General features: G+C 35.3%; 1 protein-coding gene across 2 annotated transcripts in view; it reads right to left on the bottom strand.

Moving 5' to 3' along the window:
* The window catches only part of LOC136830228 (beta-galactosidase-1-like protein 2), a 54,457-nt gene that overhangs the window by 15,526 nt on the left and 20,910 nt on the right, over nt 1-18,021 (bottom strand). For both annotated transcript variants that reach the window (XM_067089529.1, XM_067089530.1), the window contains exons 2-4: nt 15,881-16,095; nt 11,552-11,757; nt 1,319-1,504 (exon numbers count right to left, since the gene is read on the bottom strand). In XM_067089529.1, coding sequence (XP_066945630.1) covers nt 1,319-1,504; nt 11,552-11,757; nt 15,881-15,946 — 458 coding nt within the window. In that variant the 5' untranslated portion in view covers nt 15,947-16,095. The remainder of the gene's footprint in view (nt 1-1,318; nt 1,505-11,551; nt 11,758-15,880; nt 16,096-18,021) is intronic.

Genomic DNA, 18,021 nt, shown 5'->3' with positions numbered 1-18,021 from the left:
TTTTTATATCATAAAAACAGATTCGCATTATTTGAATAATGGCGATATGTAATGGCACGCGAACCATTTCGACTACAAAACATACCCGGATCAAGAGTGTATTTCTTTACAGCAAATAGATGCTATGAAGCATTCAAAGCGAATCAACATATTTCACTCAAACTGTATTCGTTCATAACTCCGAAGACGTACAATTCTTCATCGGAAGCAAGAGCAGCGAGAGTAGTAATCCCATTTCCTCGCAAAAAACGAGGATAAATGGCGGTGGTATCGAGGAAGCCACGTTTGCCCAATTTTCGGAATGAAAGATTGACCTCCACCCAGCGTGACTTATTCAGCTGTTGTTATGTAAGTTTAGTATATATTTTCTCCGGAGTGTTTATTGATCTTTATTCATTTATTTTTGTCCGCAAATTATCCTACTTCTCTTTTCTAAGCGTTTCTATTTTTGATCTTATCAGAAGCTTGCTCAGGTAATTAGCGGCCATTTTTGCTTACTTATTTAGAACAAGTATTCATGTAGAATATTCTAGCACATTTCACGATAAGAAGGGAAATACTACCAGCAATGTCTATTTATTATTTTACCACTTTACTGTACTTAAAGTCATTATTCAGGGTTTAATATTTGCACTGAATACTGCAAAATGACCAGCATCATCATCATTATTAATGCATGAGACAAAAACATACTGCGTGTAGCTTTTTAAGAGCATTTGAACAGCAATACACAATTCTGTATCCTTATACAAATATGCTTCAGAAAACGTGATTGTTCTTTGTATGCCTTCATTATTATTATTATTATTATTATTATTATTATTATTATTATTATTATTATTATTATTATTATTATTATTATTATTATTATTATTATTATTATTAACATCTGGCAACCATTCACATGGAAAAGTGCCAAAGAAAACGAAGAAAATAATCAATACAAGAATAACAATCAAATGCTTATAAAACAAATCATAGCGGCAGTACCTAACGAACCATAAGTTATTATGATAATGGAATCAAACTCGCCATAATTGGTCATTTGTTAATGAATATAACTTCGTGTTACCTTTTACAATTTCCTGCAGTGCCCTGAGTTTCACTTTTAAACATAAGGGCGTTTAAAATATACTGATCTTGTTGGCTTATTCCAATTAATGTGTTAAAAATTAGAATAATCAAAATAATGATGTCGGGAAAACATTATAACTAGAGAAGAAGAGCATCTCTTTAGCTCGGAGATACATTCCTCATGCTTTCAAACTAACCAGACTCATACAAACTACAGCTTATAAGTATTTATTCTCTCTCTCACCTCGGCAGCCCTCCGAAGTCCCACTCGGCGCAGATGTAAGGCCCAGGTCTCAAAAGGACGAAGAGATCTTCTTCCTGAGCCATCTGGAGGAATGCGCGCAAGTCCAAGAATGGCGACAGGTCCTCGTCCAGGTCTGCGAAGTCGAACACCCCTCGCCTGGGCTCGTGCAGGTTCCAGGGTACGTAACTGGAATTATTATTATTATTATTATTATTATTATTATTATTATTATTATTATTATTATTATATTGCCATGAGTCACACCTGTTGGGGGATTTGTTCCAATAAGTTAGGACAATTGGAACAGGGTAAGGTTCAAGAAACTGGACAGGTAAGTGGAAAGTAAAAAGGAGCAAGCAAAGCAGCTGAAGGCTGAAGCGAATGTGCAGTATAATTTTAGTAACCATCTACAGTGCGCCGTTCAAGGTACGTGTGGGCGGAGTATTCCTAAAGACATTCAGATTCTACTATATTATTATTATTATTATTACTATTAATATTATACTATTCAGAAGATGAACCCTATTCATATGGAACAAGCCCACAGGGGCCACTGACTTGAAATTCAAGCTTCCATTCATTCGAATAAAGTAACAAAAGGTAATGGGAAATACAGGAGGAGGAGGAGATCATTTATTAGAAAAACAGACAAATCAACATATTGATAAATAAATAAAAATGTAAGTAAAATATTAAAATGCACGTTGAATTGTATTAAGGTAATAATGCATTGCGTCTTCGCTTGAACTTCTGAAGTTCCAATTGCACAACATCCTCTGGGAGAAATAAAGGACCTCTGGAACTGGGAACTTCGACAGCGAGGCATATTTGCTGCATATTGGTGCTGCTGTTTAGCAGATCTGGTTGCTCTCGGCAGGAAAAGAGGATCAGGGATCTATTTTGAATTTGAGATTTCCGTTAAAATACAGTTTATAAAAAGTGCCAAACAAGAGACCATCCGTCGATGGCCCAAGTCATAACTGCTGATATTAGGAAACAGAAACCTACCACCACGAACCACTCTATGTAAAAGATAAATCTCTGCCAGAAGCAGATATGCACACTGGAAATAGTGTTCTATTAAAGGAAGGACAAAGACCTAAAACAGGATACACTGATTTTATCACTGTTATGTGGCCTTACGAACAATACCTAACCTTCGTGCAGCATTTGCTGAAGCTTTCGTTAGTTGTTTCTCAAAAGTAAGATGTGAGTCAGAAGTTACACCTACAACAGTTAAAACTTCAGACTATTCAGCAAAGTCCCATCCACTTGAAGGGGAGGATAGAGTGGAAAATCTGTACGAGATCTATTAATCAATAGTGTTTTCGTTTTACTGGAGTTCAGCCTCATACCCCACCGATTACACCATTCACTGATCCGGTCCATGTCCCGATAGAAGTTGAGGGCAGCTTCATTTCTCATAAGTGGAGACTTTACTACACCCACTAATGTATGCACTAAAAATAACAGTGAACAAAGAACACTACCCAGTGGAACTCCAGACACAATAGGTCTTGGTTCACTAAAGATCCCATCAACAGCAACTCGCTCCTGCCTACCTGTAAGGAAATCTTGAAGTAAACCTAAAACACATCCACCCACTCTAAGATTCTGAAGTTTATAAATAAGTGCCTTATGATTTACCAAATCGAAAGCAACACTAAAATCTATTTGAATTACTCTGCACTCAAAACCCTTATCAAAGTTCTCTTGTAAATGGCATGTCAATTCTAAAAGAGCATCACAGGTACCTAACTGCCACCTATATGCATACTTACTATCAACTAACAATCCTTTAGAATCCACATACTTATATAGTGATTTAAAAATAAGTTTTTCAGCAACTTTGGAGAGCACAGGGAGAATAGAGATTGGCCTGTAGTTAGCTTAGCTTCAAAAGCTCGATGGGACAGTTTAGTCTTTTCCATAGGGCCAGTAACCAATCTACCAACCTCTGTTAGCAGTGGTGGAATGTAAAACGAGCCACTTTAAGGAATTATTGCAATTTCTCTCGGGTGTATAATAAGTCCTATTTGCAGCACAGCGAGACTCAACAAAAAATGGTGTAATTTTCATTTGAACGATTTCGTCTCCTTGTGTTGAAATTGGTCTGTTTGACATGGTGGGCTTGTCTGCATGTAGCATCAAACCATGGCTGGTCATTTGTTCTGAATTTTATGACCTTTCTAGGGACATATCTTATCAAAATGGCCATCAGCTTTTCATTTAACTTCTTTTGGGATCAGGATCTAATATACCATCTGAAATGTTAAGTGCCTGACAAGCTTCAGTAATGCAATCTCAAATGTATCTAGATTTCAGCCAGACCATTTTTCCAATGGTGGCACTAGGAATATACTGATTGACAGATATGTCCAGTTCAACAGAGCAATGTTCGGAAGTGCCTACGTATTCACAGACCTTGGACTTAACAATAGCTGAAACATCTGTGAATGAGGTCTAATCTATTACAGTATCACAAATATGTACGGGTTCCTCAGTTAGCTGGACAAAATTGGAGGATACACAGAACTCAAGAGCAGACCAGCAATGTTGATTTGTGGAATTTGAATTTAGCCACTCGCTTTTGAATCCTGTGACTGAGTCATATTAATCCTTTTTAAAAGTAGTCATATATAGAATCGTCGATGTTTGGATTGCAGTAAAGAGCAAAAAAATTTTGAAACAAAGAACTTCATGGCAACTACACTCCAAATTTTTCTGACGATAAATAGTGTATAAATAAAGTCAGGGCCATCAAACCCCGGGATTAAAAACTCAACCTTTGACTTGTTACTACTTACAAGGGTCTCAGATAAAAACATCAAATCTTAGTTACGGGCACAATTCTGGAGATCAAGAAAATTTTACTTAAGCCCTAAGTATTTGAGTAAAATACTTTATAATTTTTCTTACTGTAATGTAATGACAACATACCCATGGTTCACCTAAATGTCTCCCGAAAGAACTAAAAGTCCCAACATACAATCAGCATCAAAATTAGTAAATAGACTCATAACAACAGTAACATCGTAAAAATCAACAGAACAATAAACAGCAGTATTTACATTTACAAAAATTCTGTTGAAAGTGTAAATAAACGTGACCGTGTTATTGAAAAAGTGCTGGAAGCAACTGGTCGACAAGGTGGGGCCACCACACCTTGTAAGACAAATAAGAAATCCACCAGGTAAGCCACAACTACGGGGGAAGGACAGTCAGGATGGATTTAGAAATAAAATGCTTAGAAGGAAGAGATTCAGTAAAGACGAAGTCACTTTCCTGATAATCCACCTAGCAACTTTTGCTTTCTCATCATCCTGTCCTACACACTTTTTGAAAAAACAGGAAAGTGAACAACAAAGATCATAAATGCCTGATTGTAACCTCAGTCAAGGGAACTCAAAGCCAAGACCATGGAAGGCCACGGTATAATGGTTTATGGCGCGGTCCAAGGTTGGAAAATAGGTTTGTATTCAGAGTAACCTTCTCTTAAAAGGACTGCCTACCAAGGCTAAAGAGTCCCTTCTACCCGTTGGTCTGATTTCCGAGTGTCGTTCTCCTAAGAGTTGCCCGCCAAAGCTAAAGAATCTCTTTTACCCTAACTCATGTAGGTAAGGACGTCACACCTTCAAGTGAATGTTGCTAAGAAAAGTCACTGTAACCCACTACCCATGGAAATCACAAACCTCAATCGTCTACTCAAGCTCTCATGCCAGTCCACTGTCAGAATGTAGAATTTTCAACCATCTTCCGTTTTTCCTGTATTGTGCATACATACTGTACATACATACGTACATACATACATACATACATATATATATCATATATATATATAATATAAATAATGAATGCTCATTACGAAAATAAGCATTTAACCAACAAAAAACATGATAACTGGATAGACATGTGATGGAAGGCAAGATGATGAATTAAATAATGCCGTAATTAATTCTCAGTAATATTCAAAATTGAAAGAATATATTACGTATACAATCTTAATAGTAGTAACGGGAAAATGAAACCTTCAAAAAAAATATATTTAAAAAACGAGGGCATCATACTAATGCACGAAGATTTTTTTAACTAAAGTTTCACCAGTTTTCATAGATAAGTGGGGCTACATTTTTAGAAAATAGCAGTTATTTCAAGCTTTAATTTCATTTGTTTATTTCTTGGTTTATTCCACCACGGCCCAGTGACATTCGTGAAATATTTCAGTCTGATCTTAGATAATTTCCGACCGTATCAGTAAAAGATGTTGTGGAAACACAGGCGCTAAGACGATGGATAACTTTTTTTTAGGTATTTCAGGTGCTTTTCATTAATAAATGACTACAGCTAATTTTATGTCAGACTCGGTGAATAAGGACCTTGCAATGTGTCTGAAGGAATATTACTAACACCCCCGTGCTACTGGTGTGTTGCTGTACAATATTATTCATACTTTACTTATCTATGAAATGAACCACAATGCAACGAACACACACTGGAAAATTCCACAGGAATCAATGCTCAAGTGATGAGATAAACATCCCCAAAAAAAGGAGCAGATTAAACTTAGGAAAATAAACATGCATATCTATCTATTTCCTTATCTATACTCAAGTAAGACGCTATGAAGGTGCATGGCATAAAAAGTAAGACAAAGACCACAAGGACTCATAGGAGAGGAACAGTGTGGGTTCAGACAAGGAAGAAGGCGTGAGAAGGCATGTGAGTTTGAATGGGAAGGGAAAAAGATGCATATGGCACTCATGGACTTGGAAAAAGGCAGTGATACAATATAGCGGCATCGCGGAGGCTGTTGTGATAGACCGTATAAATATTAAGTTGTTAAGAGCTATCTAAAATTTTTATGATCCAAGCGAAGCACGTTAGAATATGTAGACGGAAGGGTAACTGATTTGGTACAAAACTGAGTCTGAGATAAGGATGTGTTATGCCTCAGTGCCGTTGAATATTTCATGAAAGCAGAACTGTGAGAAGTCAAGGAAAACAAGAAATGCAATGGGAAAAGATGTTTGATAAAAAAATGAGCCTCAGGTGGAAGGTGGATGTTCAATGTCAATAAAACAATAAGGAGGTTAAAGCTGGCTGAAACGAACTGTCTGTGAGGTATACCTGGCATAGGAATTGTGAGGGAGAGATATGGAGGTAAGCATAAGAGGTAAAAAGGTTATTGTAAGTGAAAGGACAGATCCAAGTATTTTGAGATGGCCTGTCTTGTGGAGAGATTGGACGACAATAGGTTCGTTAAAAAAAATGCATAATTCAGAAGTGTCATGATGGAGAAAAGGATGAACTAGAAAGAGTTAGATAGATGGCATTGGAAAGAAAAGGGAGCGCGAGTATGCGCAAGAAAAAGGTGAATGCTATAAAGTTTTCTGCACAGGTGGTTCATCCATAATTCAAAAGCTGATGTGATATATATATATATATATATATATATATATATATATATATATATATATATATATATATATATATATATATATATATATATATATATATATATTATATATATATATAATACATATATATATACATATAAAATTTTTCTTTGTTAGGTAATTTATGTTTTATCAATTTTATCTTTATCTGAACTGGTTAAGAGACTGACAATCTTTATTTTAAAGTTTCCACAAGACGAAACCATAACTTAACACGATTCAAAAGACAGGATATCGCAAATACTAAGAAGCAGATAGATAATTTCTTGAATGAAAACATATTTTTCGAGATAATAATTAAAATTGGGTTTAATTTCCGAAAGAATGAACCAATAAATGTTACAGTATAAAACAACAATAGTCTGAATGAGCTATAGGGCACAAAAACAACAGGATCCCCAGAATACGAAGAGAAAAGGAATGGCCTAATTCGTTGGCTCATAAAAAGACAACTTATCGAAGTAGAAAAAAATACAAATTTCAAATGACTTATAGGAAAAGTTTTCTGCGATTTCCAAGAGAGTTTTGTCATCATTACTCAATGTCGCCTAGGATAAATTTTTAAGTATTTTTCTGCTTAATGAAAATGAGCAAAACATTTTACTGAACAAGCCTGAAAGAAATATCGACTTGTCATAATTATATATAATGTCGCCTATATATAAATTTTATATATATTTTTATATTAATGAAAATGAGCAAAACATTTTACTGAACAAGCCTATATAAAGAAATATCGACTTATATATATATATATATATATATATATATATATATATATATATATATATATATATATATATATATATATATATATATATATATATATAAAGAAAGAGGAAACAGAGTGGAATAACAGATAAAGGAGGATAATTCAACAAACACTAATAAATGCCTACAATAACAGGAAAACTAGGGCAATGTGCATCGTGCTTTGAAGTTTTATTAAACCCTTTCTCAGAATTACGAGAATCGACGACAACATCAACAGTGATGATAAAAACAGACCAGCAACCACCTCAATGTTGATAATATCACAAGAACACCCCGGCGATGACAACAAGAGGTACCATAAGCTACGAGCAGTACTGTGCATATTATTCATATGTAGAAATGTGTATATAACAAGAAAAAAAAAGTATACCTTAGTTTAACCAGACCACTGAGCTGATTAACAGCTCTCCTAGGGCTGGCCCGAAGGATTACTCTTATTTTACGTGGCTCAAAACAAATTGGTTACCTAGCAACGGGATCTACAGTTTATTGTGGAATCCGAACCACATGATACCGAGAAATGAATTTCTATCACCAGAAATAAATTTCTCTAATCCTTCACTGGCCGGCCGGGGAATCGAACGCGGGCCTAGGAGAGTGCTAGGCGAGTACGATATCGACCCATCCAGTGAAGAACTGTATATAACGAGAAAAAACAGAAACTCAAATTGAGCTTAATAGGACATTTTCTCTTATTAATTATATTAATAAATGTATATGCCAAGGTTCCTCAAATTCTGTTTACTCGTTTTGAGATATAATAAAACACTCACAAACACAAATGCAGGGGTAACATAACATCGTTCCAAATTCGTTTGTGGATGTAACATTAATAATAGGATATCACGTACATCTCCCCTTTACTCGTTAGGAATATTCACGTCGATTCATTCTTACGGACAATTTCTGCACCTAATCCTCCTTAAACAGACTAAGTCACAGCACACTGGGGGATTTCGTAAACAAACACCTAATCTGCCGGGGATTATTCTGTAATGAGTACGTTCGTCATGCTGTCGTAGTATGATACACCGAAGTGTAATTATTTCTGGCGATTTCAAAGAGTTCTTCATGTCTGGCTGTAATAAAGACAAGTATTCATTTACAAGCCCTTTAAAATTTGCCTAATTTACGAAGTAGATATACGGTTATATCGAAGACAATGATTTTCGGTCTTTTCAAGATAATTACTGATCAGCGGTCATTCTGAAGTAATTACTGATTAGCGGCCATTCAGAAGTAATCATTAATTTGCTGTCCTTTAAAAAAAAAGAAGCAAAGGAAATTAATTTTGATCCCTCCAACAAAAACCATTTATTTTTGTGTATTTTACGGTTCTACCAAAGACACTAATTTGTGGTTCTTGCAAAGAAAATACTGATTAACGGTCATTCTGAAGTAACTAATGATTAGCGGCCATTGAGAATTACTTACTGGTTTGTGGTCCCGCAAAAGAAAATTTTGATCCCTCCAACAAAAAACATTAATTTCGGGTATTCACCAAAGAAAAACACTGATTTTGGGCCTTTCCCAATAAAGCTTTAATTCGGAATCAATGAATGTATGAAATTCGGGCCACATATCCCAGCGCTGGAACCGGGGGATACCATTCAGCGTCGAAGTATTAATCTGGGATCTCGCTAAGAAAGCATTCATTCTCGTGCTTTCCAAACGCTGTATTCATTTTGGAGCCTTGCTAACTAAGTATTCATTCTTGGACCTCCCTAAAAAAATTATTTATTCCTAAGAAAGTTTTTCACTTAAAGCCTCCCAAAAAAAAGCCTTCATTTCTCGGCCCTCCCAAAGAAGATTATTTCTTTTGCTGCCTCCCAAAATACGGTATTCATTTTGCGGCCTCCAAAAACAGAGGGGGGCATTCATTTTAGGGCTTTCTAAAGAAAACTATTCATTTTGGGACCTCCCGAGGAAGGCTTCTTTATGGGCCGTCCCAAGAAAAATATATTCACTTTGGAGCCTCTACGGAGAGGCATACAATTTCCAGCCTACTAAGGATAGTTATTCACCCAAGGGCCTCTTCAAGAAAGGTATTCATTTTGGTGGCTTCCCAAAGAAAGTTTATTTCTGGTCTTGCAAAAAAATTGTTCACAATATTCTTGGCCTTCACAACATATTCATTTTTGAACCTTCCAGAGAAAGATTTACGTTCCTTGGCCTTCAAGAGAAGGGGTTTCATTTCTTAACCTTCCAAAGGAAGGTTTTCTTTTTGACCTTCCACAGGATGGTTTTATTTCTTGATATCCCAAAAAAGGACTTAATTCCTTAACAGAGAGGTTTCTAAATCTTGACTTTACAAAGAAAGCTTTTCATTTCTGATCCTTCGAAAGTGAGATACGATTATTTTTAACACTTTCGAAAACAAGACACAAGTGAGCACTCAAAATCACTCACTCATCCTCCATCAGTTCTATGTGTGATTCTTTTCCATTCACACTTGCTCACTCAAAATTTATTCTCTACTGGTTTTTCTGGCTTCAATGTAATCCACTGCTTCTGGCACCTAATACTAATGAATATTACAGGTGTCTCAGTTTTAGCTTTTAGAGCGAGGAGGCTATCCCTCAGCTTACACCCTCATTGACAGTAAAGGAAGCTATGCGCCATCAGCGACTGGATTTCATTTTTTGTCTCTCATCCAAGAACTGGCCAGACCAAATGTTCTTTAATTTCACTGCACAAAAGACCAGCGAACATGCAACTTCCAGGTATTTATTAGTAGTCAACCATCCACATACTGTCTAAACATTGATTTTCTCAGCTCAACAAACAATAACATCCTTATAATGCGACCACTCCCTAAATTTTCTAAATAGAAAATGCTAACTTCTTTCCATTGTTCTTGATTTATCAAATCTGTGCGTTACTGTTACTGTATTACAAAGGAGTGTATCTCTCTATTCATGACATATATTCATATTATATACATCTAATATATATTATATGATATATATTATATATATATTATATATATGTATATATATATATATATATATATATATATATATATATATATATATATATATATATATATATATATATATATATATATATATATATATATATATATGAGAATATATGTATATATATATATATATATATATATATATATATATATATATATATATATATATATATATATATATATATATATATATATATATATATATATGTATATATATATATGTATGTATATATTTGTATTTGTGTGTGTGTGCCTCTGCATATATATTATAATACCATATATACTATAATATCATAGTATCGTTCCCATTGATTTCATATTTGGTACGAGAAACAGAACTTATGTAAATGGGATATGTCTGACATCTCTGCCTCAATAAATAGAAACACAAACACAGCAACCTTGTGCGAAACATAACCGCTCGATACTGTCAACACTGTTGCTGTTTACCTCAAACTAATAGTTGAGGAAGAAGGAATAAGGAGAAACTGTGAAGAGGAGAAGGAACGAGGAAAAGAATGAAACGGATAGGGAGTAAGAAAAATGGGATAGAAAGAAAGGACAATTAGCTTAAAGAACTTTCTTGCTTACCAAATTTCTCGTACTCAACTAATAGCTCTCTCTCTCTCTCTCTCTCTCTCTCTCTCTCTCTCTCTCTCTCTTTTAGCAAACAACGGATTTCACATTTAACTCGATATTTAAGATCAGATCAGCAGTATTTACTATTCAACATACACTATGGAGAAACTAAACAAATCAAGCGGGCTAAACAATAATAAAAATAACAATAATGATAATAATAAAAATACTATGAGCCTTCCCAGAGTCTAATCCCAAAATTTTATGAAAATCACTTATATAATCTATGCAATCTTTCTAAAAGACTAACAGAAAGACATAGCTAATAGCAACAGAACCTGTTTGCCGGAGATAATAAAAAGAAAGAAACAATTTCTGATCCTCCGTCACTAGATTCAAAACGAAGTCTCCCAGTAACTCCAAACAAAGGGAAAATTTACTCACGCCTGAACGGTATTCAGTCCAGCAGCCCTATACTTCTTAAGGGTGTCCCGCCAGTAGTCCGGATGAACCCGGAAGTAGTGAAATGAACCGGAGAAGATGGTGAGGTCTTTCTCGTTGAGGGTGAAGGTGTCACCCTCAGCTACCAATCCGGCCTTGATGGTGCCATCGGGCACGTAGTAGTCGTAGTAACCAAGGCCGTGACATGCCTGCAGAAGAAAACTTAATGTATAGAAAATTACTCTGATCAGAAACATTATGTAATTTTTAGTATGTCATGTAATGTACAATTTTCTCTTGTTATATGAACATACCTTTACAACAATAGGTTCTACTGAGTTTCTAGCATACAGATATAGTGATTTTCAAAACGTTCTTGCATGCTGAAGATATCGTAAATGCATGCAATCATGCAACTTATTGATTGTTGGACCTTTTCATATAAAATCTTCTTTCAACTGGACTTGGGAGGCAGGGTCTCAGAGGAGTCCTTCAGTAGTGCTGTTAGGTCTGGTTAGGCTACGGTAACAGAACTAACCACGGTGCTCTTATGGGACATAGCATTGAGAGGGAAACCTAATGCTAAGGGTATTAGCCTTAAAGGCATTCCTGAAACACTAGATCAGACTGCTTGTATATCCAGCATGTAAAGAGCTAAGCGAATATAGGAGTACATTTCAATTTAAGGATATGAGTTACGGGAACTGGTAAATGCGGTTTGTGATAATGGATGGCCTCTAGATAAGATGTGTGTGTGCATGAAAACAGTCAAGCCACGGACAAACTGTTAGGTGCTGTAAAATGACAGACAAATGGAGAATGTGAATAGCACGATAGACAGAAATAATAATGCAAAGGAAAAATAAGAAACGGGGCATGTCTTGTGTGGATGTCACAAAGATGAACTTCCTTTCGCATAATTCTTAAAGTTCAGATAATCTCCGATATCACCGTTGAGAACTTTTATATTCTTACCACACGCACAGCCACGAGGCGTTTGATCTAAATGTTCAACCTTGGTAGATTTGAATATCTGATGGACCGATTTGCCTTTGAAAAGTTGGGGTTACGTTAATCAGTTTCTCTCCTTACCAACTTCTCTGGGACGCATTAGAATGATCCACTTACGCAATAAGTGCTCTTTCCACTCAAAGAACGCTAATAATACCAAACAGATTTATGATCTAACTGAATCTTTCCGAAACGTTGGGAATGCTATTAATTAATTTGTCTTCAAAACAGTTTTCCAGGTTTGTGAGGGGCTTACTCATTTACGTAATTAGCACTATTACCAATCAGTGACGCGATATTCATTGTTCTGATAGAATCGATTTATAAATCCCTCTCTTTGCAGTTGCTATGACAATTCATTCGAGCATTCAGTTCTGCTCCCTGATTGTGCAATAAGTTCTTCCCTTTGTATAATGAGAACATATCTGGTTTATCTAAAGACACTATGTGGAAATTGTGATCTCTTCAATCAGTCATTCAGATCGGCCTCAACAAAAATTATTCCTTTCTAGCTCAAGGTAGCAAATCTTCAACTAGGAGTTCAAGGACCTTATAATTTTTTTAAAATCTCTAAATATTGTCAGTAATTGTTGTCTCTACATAAAAAAAGAAATAAACTCGCTTGTCTGAATAACCTCTTGGCCAAAGGACACAAATTAATCAAAATACTGTGGAATTTAACGTTCATACCCTGTAACAAACGAATGTTCCAATTTAATTGAGAAATTCTCAAAATTAATGGTGGGATAAAACGTCATATACATACGATGTTTCATCTGCTACATGTTTTTCTCTTAATAAATGACACAACCCATTTGACATATAAAACTAGTGCAATAGCTCTTGAATTGCAATCGTGATATATAGGTGGTTCACCGTCCCCTGTCTCTCTCTCTCTCCCCCCCTCCTGGTAGTAAATTAAATCTTTTTTCATCATTATTTTTCATGTAAATATATACATACGTACAACAAAAAGTTCCTCATTATATACACTTGACTTTTGATATAATAGTTTTACATCAAGACACACACACACACAAACACACACACAAACACACACACACACACACACACACATATATATATATATATATATATATATATATATATATATATATATATATATATATATATATATATATATATATTTTTATTTATTTCTGGCTCTCATTGGGCCAGAAACCTGCTATTTTAAGTGAGAGTCCAAGATGTTAGCAATTCGTCCGCATAAGTCATAATAGAAGTTGGATCCCAAGTACTGAGTACCTGTGGTTTTTCCCGGGCAGGCACCTGGCATTTAACATACCAGCGAATTTTACCCAACCTCCTGAACCAGAAGTAAGCGAATTACTAACATTTCATTCAGTTTATCCCTTCACTGTGAGATATGATGGAAATGAAGACATGGGAACGTCTTTCACAGAAATACGTTTCAGCCTCACATCGGGACCTGCCAGGGAGAACCTCATGTATGGTGTACTTTAGTTCCAAATTCTTTTATGACTTGTGTGAAGGAACTACTAATGCCCTGGGCTATCACTCGAAAGACCGGGGTTCGGTCCCAATGTGAGTCAGAAATTTATTTCCGTGAAACACGTCTCCATGTGCTCATTTCCATCATCTCTCGTGGTGAAGGGGTAAGGTGAATGAAACATTAGCAATTCGCTTGCTGCTGGGTTGGGACGTTGGGTAAAATCTGCTGGTATGTTAGGCGCTATGCACTTGCCCAGGAAAAAACTCAGGTACGTTGTACTTAGGTTCCAACTTCTTTCATGATTTATGCGAACAAACTGCTAACACCCAGGACTCTCACTTGAAAGACCGTTGTTCGGTCCAAATGTGAGTCTGAAATTTATTTCGTGAAACACGTTCCCATGTCTTCATTTACATATACATACATACATACATACATACATACATACATACATACATACATACATACATACATACATACATACATACATATATATATATCTAATAGAAGGAGCCCATAAAAACGCCAAAAGGTAGAAAGTTATTGCTGTTTCAGAGACCAAACTGTCTCCCTCTACTGGCAAGTATATGAATGAAGTAAGGAATACAGACAGGCGGTATTTATACCAAGAAATCCAGAGGTTACCCGTTACGCCACTCCAGTTGATAGCTTCTTAATCTTCTTAACTCCTGGTTGGAGGAAGGTTTTATCTATAATATCTGTCCCATGATCCTTTTGATAGATTCACCGTATTTCTTTGTTTAATCAGTCTGATCTCTGAAATATAGCAATAACTTTCTACCTTTTGGCGTTTTTATGGACTCCTTCTATTAGATGGATTTCTGTTTTAACAGAAAATATTTTCAGTCATATATATATATATATATATATATATATATATATATATATATATATATATATATATATATATATATATATATATATATATTCAGTCATTGGTTTATTATATATATACGTAAGTGTGTGTGTAAGTTTGGACATATCAGCATCCATCTCTACATCTCGTGGTTGTCTTTCCTATTCATTTCGGGCTCTTTCCTCGTGAGCTGAAGTAAGGTCGGTCCTGGCGAGCGGGAAATTCAACAACTATCCAAACACAGACGAAACCCAATATTCGGTTATGAAGCCGATAAAGTTTTTTTTTTCCACATTTGCATGTTTGCATTTTTCTTTGCTGGCCTTCCGGTTTAGTCGGCTTACGTACACATATTTCATTGAAATTGATATCCTTTACTTGAGGAGTTAAGCGAGATATATTAAATTTCCTTAGAGCTAGAAATTCTTCAGGTTATCTATTAAATATCGAATGACCACAAGCGAATTTAAGATTGGTTCAGTGATGGCAAAAAGAGGATGAAAGTCTTGGCGTCACACGATAAATTATTCAGAATATTTTATGGATAAACTTGTTGCTTTTCTGAGAAAAGAGCTCCATAAAAATAATAAAAAAACTGGTGTTTGTTAATAAATAAGCAACACAACGACTGAGTACTTATGTCCAAAACGGATATATAAACAAGCCAGAAATTAACATGCTCTTGCAAGAATATTTGTCGACTGGAATCAAGCAATACAGAAACACACAAAGGGCATCCAGGTGAGAAACAGAATTTCATTCCGCAATTAAGACAGAAAAACGAGGATGGATTTTTTTATATATGTTCCTTCAAAGTGCATATCTTCAAAACTGCAAACTAGAGAGCCTCGACAAGGTAATCCTCTCCCAACAGGAAGTAACCATTCTTATTATGTTCTCTTTTCCCCATTCCTCTGTGTCTTCTTTTCACAAATGCTTAAAAATACACGAAATTATATTTATCACTCACCTTCCAGCCCAAAATGCAAACGAAGAGCCGAATGAGCCAAGATGTCATGATTGCTTCTCCTACCATCCAGAGGAATAAGTCTTCTCACCGATGAACCTCGTGGACTAAACGAGACGTCCAGAGAACATCATTTTCCCAGGGTTATATTTCGAGCGATGCTTGCCCTTGCGATAATCTCTTTGCATGGACGCGATATCATTCGACCATTCCTGCAGCTGAAAGATAAAAGGGAGATATCAATACCAAGCAGAGAAAGAAAAGACACGATGAATTAGAATGAGATGCAGAATTATGATAAAAATGTACCGTAATAAAATATTATTATCATTACTGAGTTGACAGAGAAGTCCCACGCCTTGTTATTTATTATTTAATGGATTTAAATGCTTACAAGACCCATGAGAATTTTTAATAATGACGTTTTGATTTTTCCTAAAAAATTCTCAGACTGCTGAGAAAAAAGTCAAAAATCAAGAAGAGAAGCAATTAAATTCATATCATTATTATCATTGCCCTCTGTTACTTCTAAGGCCTTGCTATCGGAAGCTTTATTACACGATTTTGGGGTTAAGTATTCGAAGGTCATAAAACCAATTCGATGTGCATCTTGGCTCGAATTTAAGCAAGGATTGACCATAACTGCTGTGAGGTACAAAGCAATGAAGAACTGTTTAATTAAACATGTAAAAGACCTACATATATATTCTCAAAAAGCGTAACCGCACGTGGGAGCACTTACGGCGCTTCAGGCAAAGTCAGTCAACAGTAAATCTCATGTTGTAGCCACGCAGAATTCTTACCAGCATTACTTTGCAATTTTTTACTTAAGTGTGAAACGTTTTTGCTTTCTCATTGTCAATTTCAACTACTGAATGTGAGTTCGACCGTTTCACCTTTAATATCTAATGACAGGGAGCTTGTTGTTAGACACATGCTCACGGCAACGGTCAATATTGCAATATTTTTAACGCAAGAACCTAACAACTTAAAACCAGGCCAAGATGCTAGCTAAAAAATAACTGGTCACTTTATTTTCGTCGTCTAGATGTAGTTATTCTTTTTTTAAAATATTAGATCCATCTTACTTAAAACTACAATTTGGACACGTGAATCTTAAAACAGTTAATGAACAATGCAACTAGGAACTGCTCTCTAATTATGAAAAAGGGTCTTACTTTCGTTGTTTTTACTCAGTTGTTCTCCTAAGAGGCAAACATTTCGATTTTTTTTTTCATATGTACGGAAATTTCGCATACATTATATTTCTCGCTTGACCCATGATTTTTATTTTATTAGTAAAGTTATTACTTCAATATTTACAACTGCTAGAGATCATTAAAACTATTGCCACAAAAGACATAAAAAGGGTCGGTGTCCCTTCGAAACCTTATAGAGAAAAAATTACGGTTTGCTTTTGAAGCACTTTACTCAAATGAATAACTATTTGTTGATAAGGAAAATAAGATTCTCTTTCAAAATTTTAGAGCAACTGCCAGTTTCACTTCTACGTCAATAGTTTATCAAATAACTTGTTCTAAAAGTAGTCTGGAGTATGTGGCATTGTGTACACAAATTGTAACACCGCTTTTTGACTGGATATTTTAAAATTCCCTGCCAAAGTATACGCCCATGATGAAACTAAGGATACGAAATTCAGTTTCTTCAGACTTATAAAGTGTTTTAAATTACGGTGGCTGTATATTAAAACGTTGAGGTTTTCTAATTTTATAAATTTGCCTGTCCGTCTGCCTGCATTAATTTGGTAAAAGTCCCTTATGTTTTGAACGCTGTAAACATTGTAAATTTATTTTCCTATATGTATCTTTTCGTTTAAGACAGAATGATTCGAGAAATCATGACGTCACTGAAAAGGGGTCATGGGTATTGTACGTATTAAAATATTACTGACCAACTATTATTATTATTATTATTCAAATGGCACATATTCATATGGAACAGGCCAAAATAGATGTCTGCTTGCTATCAAGCTTCCAAACTGGCGAAAAAAAAAAAAAACATTGATAAAGGGCAATAAAAAATGCATTTAGGTAGCATTATGGCCTCCCTTAATTTATGAGCCTTTTAAGCATCCACAACTATACAATCAATATCATTAACACCGAGTCTGTTCGACAGCGAAG

Source organism: Macrobrachium rosenbergii, chromosome 46 (assembly GCF_040412425.1).
Source record: "Macrobrachium rosenbergii isolate ZJJX-2024 chromosome 46, ASM4041242v1, whole genome shotgun sequence".
NCBI lineage: Eukaryota > Metazoa > Arthropoda > Malacostraca > Decapoda > Palaemonidae > Macrobrachium > Macrobrachium rosenbergii.
This window is presented reverse-complemented; position numbering and strand designations above follow the sequence as displayed.